This window comes from Balaenoptera ricei, chromosome 12, assembly GCF_028023285.1.
Source record: "Balaenoptera ricei isolate mBalRic1 chromosome 12, mBalRic1.hap2, whole genome shotgun sequence".
NCBI lineage: Eukaryota > Metazoa > Chordata > Mammalia > Artiodactyla > Balaenopteridae > Balaenoptera > Balaenoptera ricei.
The window spans coordinates 25259027-25271250 of NC_082650.1; the positions used below are offsets into that span (position 1 = coordinate 25259027).

The 12224-nt window shown below is 44.2% G+C and overlaps 1 protein-coding gene across 1 annotated transcript in view; it reads right to left on the bottom strand.

Annotated features, from left to right (window-relative positions):
* HECA (hdc homolog, cell cycle regulator) overlaps positions 1-10359 on the bottom strand; it is a 44917-nt gene extending 34558 nt beyond the window's left edge. The window contains exon 1 of the mRNA XM_059941093.1: positions 9797-10359. Within this exon, the coding sequence (XP_059797076.1) occupies positions 9797-10067 (271 nt within the window). The 5' untranslated portion in view covers positions 10068-10359. The remainder of the gene's footprint in view (positions 1-9796) is intronic.
* Positions 10360-12224: the final 1865 nt, after the last annotated feature.

A 12224-nucleotide genomic window follows, 5' to 3' on the forward strand; every position in this document is an offset into this window, starting at 1 on the left:
CCTACAGTCATTCTATCAGTTTTATAAAGGCATATGCCTTAAAGCCATCTATTTCTAATAATTTCCAATAAAATGAAAAATAGAAATCCGGATTTATGACACTATCTTTTGCTACCTGACTATCTGTAACTGCTATTACAGGGGTGATACTGAACTGCAACAAATTTTGAAGGGGTCCAGAATATACCAGTGTGGCCTAAAAATTATTTTGAGCTTAAGGCATTTGAGTTCCTGAAATCTCTTATCTGCCTAAAAGCAGAGCCTCTCAAAAGAACTCAATTGTCATAAATCCCCTCCCAAAAAGCGACCTGGGAAGACTGACTTTTACCACCAGAGATAACTCTCCACACCACACCTAAAAAGACATTGTCACAAAACTATCATCGCCCATCTGTTCTCTTAGGGCCCATTTATCTTTTCAAAAAGTCATTTGTTTTCTATAAGTGTCCTTTCTCCCCCTCTCCTACTCTTACTAAGAAGCCACTCATTTTCCTAGAAGTGCCCTTCTCCCCTCCCCTTCACCTATTAAGACGGTATATAAGCCACAAATTATAACCACCCCTTTGAGTCACATTTCTTCTGTGAGTAAATCTGTCTTTTCTCTTGCTGCTCTGTCTTCTGTCAGTTTAATTTGCAGGCCCCAAATCCATAAACCTAAGAGGGTAGAGGAAAAGTTTTTCCTCCCTCACAATTTAAATCAGTGAAATACACTGCACTATGTGTGCATATGAGAACCACGCTAACGTTCTTATTAATTATTCTAAACAGTTATAAGATTAACAGTTAACACTTCCTTTTTAAGTTTTCCTCTTCCTTCACTCTTCTTTAAATTTCCTCTTAATATCTTTCGTTTCTAACTCTTAGATTGTTTTCAAGTATTATCCTCCTAAGTATAATTTAGCAGAAATAATTTGTTTTTCCTTTCTACTTCTGATAAATCAGAACATATAATTATTAAGTATTAGAAATGCTACTTATTTTTTGCCAGCTTATAAAAACCTCTCAAATACAATCAAGCTAAAGCATCCTGTTGATTAAATAAAGCAAGCTACTATTTCACCAACCACTGAGAACTGGAAGCCTTCTGAAACACACAGATTTAAAACACATAGTCACTTTGTAGAAAACAATGACATCCCCCCCTCACCAGAGTTTATCGTTTTAAAACTGATTCGATGAGGATAAAAATAAAATGACAAAGATAATTAGTCGAACCTGGACCAGAGACAGATACTTTTCTACCAAGATATGAAAAATAAACTATAGGGACAACCCCTCCCTCCAGAGAAAGTCCTTCTGTTCAGATGGCCCCAAGCCCTCCCTTGGCGTTAGGTTCTCTGAAGTTCACCTCAATTAGCTAACCTCCCATGGCTCGCAAAGCATCAGGATGCTGGTGCCCACAAATTAAGACAGACTTTCCAAACAGCAGCCTTGAGTGCTGTGACACTTTCATTTGCTATGCAGAAAGGCAGTGTGTGCAGTGTGCCCACTACTTTACTGAAAAATCACAATCAACAGTCCGCAACAGGTTGTACCACCAAACCTTGATTAGCTGTATTAAAAGAAAGATTGCCAAAAGATACCCATTCTGTTAAAATATACAATAACTTTACAAGCTTGCCAACAACGTATGATTATCCCCCTTCGCAGGCTCAGCTGACCATGCCTTTGCTTATAAACCTCAGGGATTGGTTCTGCACTGGTGACGAAACATCCAGATTTGACTGTCTGGCCCCACTCCCTTTCCAGTCCCGTGTCCTACCACCGTACCTCAAACCAGCCACAGACTCCTGGCAGCAACCAGAACTCAAGGCTCTTTCCCACCACCTCCTGCTGAAACACCCTTCCTCTGCTTTCAGAGCTAACTGCGTCTCTTCCTGCAGCACTCAGCTCAAATGTCCCCTCTTCCAGGAAACGAATCCTTTCTTCCACTGGGCACCCATAGCACATTATCACGCCTCCCAATGTTTGTATGTCTCTGTCCCAGCTCCACCATAAGCCCAGGGGGGTGCAGATTCTGAGGCCTCCAAGTATAATTCGACGTTACACTTTCAGTCATAGAAGACAGTAGGCACATAATAAATGTTTAGTAAATGCATGAGTGCGTAGATGAACAAAATAGTGAATGAGCAAACGAAAGCACAAGCTAATGAATGAACTTTCAAGTTGTTACCTGGGGAGAGAGGAGGGTCTTTTGTTCACTTCTCAATAATATTAAGCCCCGGCTCATCCCAAAAGAACACCCTCAGTGCCTCGCCTCCTCTGAGCTACCCTTCACGTCCACGTGCTCAGTTCACTTGCCCCTGTCCTCAGACACAATCCCCAGCTTTAATCCAATATGTGACCACCTCACAAGCTCCTGTTCTTTATTCCACAGCTGCCCTTGTGTAGTACACACAATAACCTACTTGCACTTATTTCCATAAAGACTCCCAACTAGACGGTAAGCCCCCGGGCCCAATTCTTCTGTCCTTGTAATGCCAGAGCCTGACACAGTGCCTGACAAATAGCAGGCGCTCAAAACATATGAGATGGATAAATAAATGAATGAAGAAAGGAAGAGGAAACTATGTTTTCACACTATGTTTTTAACTTTTTTCTTTTGGCTAAATCATCTGATTTTTCAAGGTAAACTATGATCAGAGAGAGATGATGAGGGAAGAAGAGAAAACCCTGTATAGTCAAATCAATGCCTGAATAAGAACCTGTATGATACCACAGTCTTTTTCTATATTAATACAGAAACCATCTTACTGTCTCTCAGTGTCTGTTTTCAACAGAATAGTTTAACAAGCTTTGTAATTGGATAAGGCTGAACAAATCATAAAACTTATAAAAGATATTGTTGATAGTGTCCATATCTGCCAGACCCTATGCCAAGATCTTTCATATACACTGTTTTTCTTAATCTGCAAAAACATTCCAAAGGGCTGCATTTAGAAAATGGAGGCTGAGAGGTTAAGTCACTTGCCCGAAAGTCACTCTGCCAGTAAATTGTGGCACCTTGGGCTACACCTAGGTCTATTCAAACAGCATGCTTTTTTTTTTTTTTTTTTTTTTAAATCATTTCCTAACACACTAACTGAGTGCGGATGGTTATTATCATCCTGTTCTAAGTATTTTACATTTTTAACTCATTTGACCCTCAGAACCACCCCTGCAGTAGGTACTATTATTTTTTTTTTAATTTTTATTTAATTTTTATTTTTTGGCTGTGTTGGGTCTTCGTTTCTGTGCGAGGGCTTTCTCTAGTTGCGGCAAGCGGGGGCCCCTCTTCATCGCGGTGCGCGGGCCCTTCACTATCGCGGCCTCTCTTGTTGCGGAGCACAGGCTCCAGACGCGCAGGCTCAGTAATTGTGGCTCACGGGCCCAGTTGCTCTGCAGCATGTGGGATCTTCCCAGACCAGGGCTCGAACCCGTGTCCCCTGCATTGGCAGGCAGACTCTCAACCACTGCGCCAACAGGGAAGCCCAAACAGCATGCTTTTTGACTAAAACTTTAAAAATTCTAGGCCTTACTTCTTAAGATTAGAATAATGGTGCAGACAGAATTTCAAAGGCTTATGCTTTCACCTTCACTATCACCAGTTGCTAAAATGGCATTCACCATTATTAGGTATTTTGTTGAATCCTTGTGAGCCAGCAAATCACTAAAGAGCACAGGGGAAATAAATGCGGCCTTAGAAAAGCGTGGCAGCATCTGCTCCAGGCTCTTGATCCAAATGGGGCCTTCCTACTGCTGATACATTTGGGAGTATCAGCAATTCTCCAGCATGCCTTTAAAACAATAAGAACTAGGAACTGAAGAGGCTGTGGGGAAAGGGCACTCTGGCCACAACCTTTCCATAGGGCAATCTGTAAGCATGTATTTATTAAAAGTCATAAAAATGTGCATATTCTTTGACATAGCAAGTCTACAGGTAAGAATTTATCTTAAAGAAGTAACTGAATAATGCCCAGAGATGTACAACTAAGAACTTAAAGATCAAACAACAGCAGAATGATCAGTTTATCCAAGATGCAGACATAAGATGGCATATTAGGCAATCATTAAAAATAGTGATGCACCTGTATTTACCGCTCTGCTAAAATGTCCACAAAATATTATACATGTTAAAAGCAGATCATAAAATATATGATCTGATCTTCTTTTTTTTTTTCCTGAAAACTGTATATGTACTTTTAAAAGTCTGTAAGAAAAAAATTTTAAAGGCTATAAGAATATGTATCACAATGGTGATCTAAGTGGTAGGATTACATGCTTGACTAGAAAGTCAAAGAGAACTTTGCCTACCTTCTCTATTTTAAAAAAAATTTTTTTCCACTACACCTATTCTATTACTGGCAAAATAATAAAATAACGAAATATTTTTAATTAAATCAACTCCTTAAAAATTCCAAGGAGTTGGTGATCAAAATCAATCAAGACAGACCTTTTTCCCTGAAGTCTTCCTTTTGATACCTTCAAACTCTTTAAATTGTACATAGCTAACAGCCTGGAGTAAGTTCATAGGAGGATTAAGCTGCAAGATATTTCCCACTTTATCTCCTGTTTTCAGTTCTCTATGGAATGATATATATTCTTGGACTTATAGGAAAGCTGACATTGAAGGTTTGGGCTCTAGAATTTAAGGCTCAGGTCCTGCAACAAGTAAAAAGAGAAAGAGTAAGGACTGTGCATAAGACACCATTAGCAGAGCATGGAATGGTTCTTACTATAATATACAAAGTACACACCATGAAGCTTTGATGGATGAGGCAATATTTTCTACCAATCTCCATTACAAAGGTGGATTTCAAAAGACAAGGTCTAAAACCAGCAGACATTTTTAAAGACATAAAAAAGTAACTTTTAAATAAGGTAAGAAAATTCCAAGAGGACAATGGTGTTCTACATACCTTAGACCCTCAAATAAATATTCCTTGATTTTAAAATAAACAGCAAGCAAACATTCTGCATTTTCCTTCTGATGGTTATAGGTAATTTAAATGTAGTAAAGAGGGACTTCCCTGGTTAAGAATCCGCCTGCCAACGCAGGGGACACGGGTTTGAGCCCTGGTCCGGGAAGATCCCACATGCCGCGGAGCAACTAAGCCCATGCGCCACAACTACTGAGCTGGCGCACCACAACTACTAAAACCCTCGCGCCTAGAGCCCGTGCTCTGAAACAAGAGAAGCCACGGCAATGAGAAGCCCGCGCACCACAACCCAACGAAGAGTAGCCCCGGCTCGCTGCAACTAGAGAAAGCCCGCGCGCAGCAACGAAGACCCGACGCAGCCATAAGTAAATAAATAAAATAAATAAACTTTAAAAATAAATAAATGTAGTAAACATTTAAGTAAACACCTAAAAAGAGAAACTATTTAAAATATAATACAAACCTAGGACTATAAAAGTGTGTTTGGTGGCCTAAGTATGAGAAAAATACAATTCGTGTTGACGGGGAAGAGGTGGCACTCCAAAAATCTATTTGTAAGCAGACGTATGAAATTCAGAACACATTTTTCCATCAAAACAATGTTACTGTATTATGATGGTTACCTCCTGGCCTGTTCTGCGAAGATTTAGTCATTCCTGAGAACTATTTATCCCACGCCTGCATTTTAGGTGAACGGCACTAGTGGTCTGAGTGAAGAATCTCATATGACCAGCAGCTCTCCTTCACTCACAGCTGAGGGCTCTCAGTTCCCTCTGCATGGAGGCCAACCCCCAGGTCACTCCCTCTTCTCCAGCTAAGAGATGCCAACCCCCAGGTCACTCACCAGTCAATGGCGGGGGAGGGGGAGGAGGTCCCGCCCTCATGCCTCAAGGTAAGGTAACTCTGCAGGACCATCCTAGCTCCAGAGCTACCTGTAATCACTGCATCACAGTTCAACCCCTCCCTCTGCCCAGTCCTGCTTCCCTCACTCCCCCACTAGTAACGATTCCAAGAGCACGTTCAGTAAACCTCTGGCAGGTAAATCTTTGTCTCAAACACTATTTCCAGAATCTAAGACAAGTGGCTAACCCTTAGTAAGCTCATATCATATAAGTCAGTCACTGTGTGTGTGTATATATATGTGTGTATATATGTATATATATGTGTGTGTATATATATATATATGTATATATAAATAATACATAATAGATATAGATATCTTATTACATATGTATGGGTAGGTACTATAATCCCATTTTAAATATGCAGAAACGGAGGCTCAGAGAAGTCAAATGACTTGCCCCAGATCACAGAGCAAGTAATTTGAGGAGCCAAGTCTACTGAATGCAAGGTCAATCACCGGGTAAACTAATTCCATCTACTACAAAGAACTGTTGAATGAATGAAGGCAAACTCAGCAGCCCAGGGGTTCTGGTGGCAGTCAGGAATGAGTGGAGTGGTGAACCATGGTCATCCATAAAACAGGAATTTATAAAAGGACTTGGGATCCAGTCCCATTAAGAAGTAGATACTATGACCAAGATTCATATATTTTTAGGCCTCAAGCAAAAAAGCAGTGGCCTAATGGAACCAGAATTCCAGAATGAAAGTACGTGGGTATAACCCACTGCATGATTACTAGATCCTAAAAATAATGACTGGCAAATCTTGTCCACCTACAATCAAAATGTTGCAATATGTGCAGACAGATGTTTACTATATAGGAAGAGGACAGCGCTTTTACTCCAGTCCCCACAGAAATCTTCATAAACCTTCATATCTCAAAATAAAATAAACCTGCATATCTAAAATAAAGCTTCATTTCTAAAAATACTAATAAATTTCTTTTTAGGGCTATAAAGTCCCTACAATTGACATGCAACTTACCCAAGAAGCACAACTGCAACTAGTTCAACTCCTTCAACTACAACCTCGCCCTGGCTTCCCCAAGCTTTCCCTAACTAGCAAACCTTTTTTTTTATAGAATCAGTAGTTATTTATAACTACTGACTAACAGTGAAAAACTAAGAACTAATATTATCCTACCCTGGTGTTCATGCTGCCCAAGAACCACAAGACATAAAACCACTCTATAAACTCCATACAGCTACAAACAAACACTATTAACTTCAGGTGAAGTCATTAAGTTTGCATGTTTGCAGATGTAGATCACAACTGACTCGAACAGTGAGAACAAACCGTTTAAAAGATTAATAGAGTGTAGATTTACTACACCCTTGGAATAACTGTTTGATTTGTAATATTTATAATCCCAAAATCTAATATCACAGCTAAATAAAAAATTGAAATATACTTAGAAATACCATAATAGTTGATTAATGTCATTTTTAAATTTAAAAATAAGTGGGCCTTATCAGCTGATTCTGAGAGTTTGCACATATCAGTTGCCCCTTCCTTTAAAAATTCACCAATGGCACCTCTCCCACCCCTACATTGTAAAGCACATCTTTAAATGGCAAAAAAAAAAAAAACAGAAAAAAGCATTTATAATTTCCTTATTTACCAATTTTGCACACAGGAGGCCTCAGCATCCATGTTCAATTATCAACTGCAGTGAGAGGTTCTTCAAATTAAGGTGCATCATTCACTGAGACTTCACACCAGGTCAGAACCAAGAATTTGGCAACATAAAATTCAACTCACTGCTCTAACATAACTCAAGTTTGTACCTTCTCTAACTGTAATTACTGCAGTGTTTGCCCCATTTCTTCCTCCCCCCCCCATTCATTTAATAAAACAAGCTCCAAATCAGAAATACATACCTTCACACAGATATATACAGAACTGCTAAATATACCTTAGATTGCCACTTCAGAGGAGAGCAGTAATAGGGACACCATAACCGTAGCTTAATGTTTACGAATGAGGAGATACCACCAGCCCGAGAAAAACATTTCCTCACACCACCTTAGAGTGGCCTAATCTTTTGGAGAAAGAAGAAGAGGAAACAGTCAACCTGAAGCTTCCACTCGGACAATAAAATAGCAGGGTAAGCCAGAAACACCCTGGGAATACCAGACCCATGCAGATGTCCTCTCTTGATTGCCACCTCTCCTTTAATGCTTAACACAGCACTTGTAACACAGTAAATGTTTAATATCTTTTGAATGAGTGAACGATAGCTATCATTCACTGATAATGCAGATGTCCCATGCAGATGTCCTCTCTTGATTGCCACCTCTCCTTTAATGCTTAACACAGCACTTGTAACACAGTAAATGTTTAATATCTTTTGAATGAGTGAACGATAGCTATCATTCACTGATCACTTACTTTTCTTGAGAAACTTTACTAAGCTTGTTACAAATGTAACAAGCCTTTAAAACAAGTACTGGGGACTGGGTAGGGAAGGGACACTCTGAGCCTCACAATAACCTTATGAGGGAGCCAATGCAATCAGTATATAATTCTTCTTCCCAATTTTACAGGTGAGGACATTGAGGCTCAGAAAAGCTGTCCTTCCCAAGATGACAAAACTCTAAATGGCTGAGCCAGGAGTCTGTCTTCTTTCCTTTTGCCACATCAATACCAAAATGAAGTTTAGAGCGAGGAAAACAAAAGAACATGGAGAAGACAGTCTGGCCAAAAGTTGTATTTTCAAACATTCACAAATGGGATGTTTGTTCCTGGGGGAAAAAAACACAAAAACTTCCTATTTCAAAATTGCAGAGACACAGCCAATGGGGCCTAAGGTTCTGTTCCTAATAGGCTACCTTTAATCTCCTCTGTTCAGATCACTGTCAGGTTCTTCTAAGTGCAGGTAACCTGTTTAAAAAGTGAGTGATCTACGTAAAGAATGGCTTCAAAAGCTGAAACCTACAAGTTAAAAGCCAGATATAAAGAACCTAATCTCCCTTCATTAAAATACACCTATATTCCCTGTCCTGAAAAACTGCCTGACCAGAGGAATTCAAAGAACAGTCCAAGTCCGAAAAAGTGTTTGCCCGAAAAAGTGTTTGCCCTATAACTAAAATTATGTCTCTGCAGTGACAACGGCATTCCTGTCACATCTTCACTATTCCTTAAATGCACCCTCAAAAGGTGTATTCAGGCACTACCTAAGATTATTAGGCTTCCTTCTAAAAATGTGAAGCAGAATTAAATAGAGGATGATTTTTTTTTTTTTTAACTCCTGGCTGAGAACGGAAGTCAAGTTCAGATTCTCTTCCTTCCTCAAGCGAGCAAGAGAATTAAAGATCACACTCCCGCCCCCAGCGACACACACACACACACACACACACACACACACACACACACACCCTACAGTAAAAATGTCTTGGGGCCTCTTCACCTGTGGCAATCGACACAGCAAGCCTTGGTTTTCTGGGATTTGAGGCTCTCCTTCACTCTGGGGAGGGGAAGGCGGGTGGGTGAGGGGAGCAGAGGCAAGAAGGAACTGGTGCCTAAGTTTTCAATCGGACCATTCTTCTCAACTTGGGCAGCTCTTTTTTTTCTTCCTCCCTTCCTTCCTTCCTTCCTCCCTTCCTTCCTTCCTCCCTTCCTTCCTCTCCCCGGTCCGGGGCACACGCTCGGCTTTGCCAGCGCGGGCACGACGGGCAGGGCCCGAGCGGAGCGCCGCCGCAGCCGGGCACCCAGGAGCCCCTCGGAGTCTGGGGAGCAGGCTGCACGGGGCGCGCGACCTGTGCGCCGCGCAGACACCGAGCCGGGGCCGCCGATCGATCGCCGCCGCCGGGCGTGGGGACCGGGAAGGGGCAGCCGCGGCGGGGCGGAGGGGCGGGGTGAGCACTTCCTGACTCTCGCATTGTCCACGCATCGCCCGCGCCACCCAGGGCCCCGCCGACGCGCCGTCCCCGTCGGCGAGGAAGTTGGCGCTCGCCACTCCGGCCCCGTCTTACCGTTCTTGGCGTCGCCAGCGGCTGCAGCCCCCGCGGCGGCCGCGGCGGCCGCGGCGCCGGGCCCCGCGCCTCCCGCGCCCGCCGCGCCCCCGGTGCCCGGCACGCCCGCCGCCGCCGCTCCGCAGCCGGCCGCCGCCGCCAGGGCCCCCCCGGCCGCCGCGCCCGCCGCGCCCGCCGCTGCCAGGGCGCCGGCTCCATTTTCCTGCTCGTCCCCGCTGCTGTTGGCGCGCTTGTTTTTGCGGCCGCCTTTACTGTTTTTGGGGTTGGGCATCTCGCGAGTGTCCAGGTGCCCCGCGTCGGCGAAGGCGGCTCCCAGCGGCGCGGCGCCCGGTCCGGGAGGCCGAGAACGGAGGGCGCGGGCCGGCGGCTCCTCTGGCGCCCGTCTAGCCGCGCGGCCCGCGCCGCGCCATCCCGGCCGCCGCGCCCTCCCCGGCTTCCTGGAGCCGGCGCGCGGCCACCCGAGGCTCGCAGCCGCGCGGGCGCCGCGGGCTCGGGGCGCAAGCTAGACGCTCCCGAGCCGGAGGGAAAAGGCGGGTCTCGGGCTTGTTTTGATTCGGCTTCGCTGACACGCTCTGGCCCCGCCCCCTCCCGTGACGACACTGGGGATTCAGCCTGGCCGCGCCCACCAGGTGACCTCACGGTAGCCCGGCCCGCCCGCGTGACGTCACGCCCCGCGCTGAGCCGGCCACCTTGGAGTGACGTCATCGGGGCGCCCTCACTCCCGGGCCCCTGCTGCACCCCGGCGCCTGCGGACCGATCTTCCTGAAATGGCCCCGAACGCCAATTCAATGGCATCTGGAGTTAGTCGCGGGCCTCCTGACCTTCATGCAATTGAGGCTTAGAACAATATGGTCTGGGAAAAATAGGCGGGCGACCAGAACAGGAATGGAAAACAGAGGTTTTCTAATTAATCATCCATCGAAAGGCTTTGCAATTCAGAAACAATCGTAGATTCAGAAATTAAAGAAATAGAGTTGAGTTCCTAGACAATGGGAAAGGACAGCGGAGTCCGTGAATGGAAGGCCGTCACAGCCTAGTGGTGAAACCGCTCACGCAGACAGGACCCACCATTCAGGGATGTTACTAAACATCGCCTGGGACCAAGAAGCAGGTAGTGCCTGGAGGGGAAACCCAATCCCCTTGGATAGGACTGAGTTGTCCTGAAAGATAGGTGGCCACTGTTGTGAGCAGGTGGAGATTAGAAGGTGACACCTGTGATAAGGTAGTGACTTAAGGGGCAGGGGACCCTGGGAAGAGTTTCACATGGTCTCTTTTTCTGCAACTCTTTTTCTGCTTTATGGACAACCAGCTCTTTCCCAACCCTCAGGTCTCAGCTGAAACATATCACTTCCTTCATGATGATATAACTGACACACCTCCCCAGAAGAGCTATCAGAAGTATCACCTCATCCATCTCTAATTATGTTGTCAAAGTATAAGTTTAATTATTTCCTGTCTATCTGCTTCTCAAATGAAAGCTCCATAGGTAGGAGATTTTATGTGTCTTGGGCACCTCAGGGGACAGCTAGCATATATTGGTTGAGTGTATAAATTAAGTACTTTCCCCATAAACTATGGAGCGAAAACTATGTTAGCTGACAGTTTACAGTTCTCCCTTCCTATATAGTGTGATCTTCTTTAATTGACCCAGCTCTCCAGTAAAGAATCTTCGGCTGTGTTCTGAAGCATAAAGAGGTAGACAGCGAGGTACCCGCCCTGTGCCCACCTAATGGGGAGACTCTGACTGGGAACTCTGGGCATTTATAGCAGAGTCTGTTCCAGAGCCTGGAGCTACAGGAAAGAGCACTGGATACCCAGGAGCAATTGGTGGTTGGACTTTTCATTAGGCAAGTGATGAATCTTTTAATTCCCTAATTTTGTTTGAGGAAAGTGACTCTTTAGAGGGCCACCTCATAGTTAAAATAGATATTTTGTGCCTATACTTTCATGTCTATTTCTCCCCCACCCCAACTCCCCTAAGCACTAGGAGAGCCGGGATTGTCTATCTTTCTAATTCTGCCGAGTCTAGCATAAAGCCTGACCCACAGTTAGTGTTCAATAAAATTTTGTTGAATGGAGGATGCCTAAAGCATTCTTCTTCTGGATACATTTTTCTGAACCTTAAAGTCTCAGCTAAATCATCAATTCTCTAGGAAGCCTTCTCTGATACCCCAAAGTTAGATTCATCCCCATGTGCTCCCTGTACCTCGCCCACCACAAGAGCTTGCACACACAGTATTGAAATTGCCTATTTACTTGTCTCTTGTCTGGGCCCCCACTAGACTATAAGCTCTGTGATGGCAGAAGCTGTCTGTCTTAGTTGTCACTGTATCCATGGTACCTAATGCGGTGCATGGTACACAGTAGGCATTTAATAAATGCATGACAAATACATGAATAAGTAAATGGACAAATGCTTTGAAGGTAG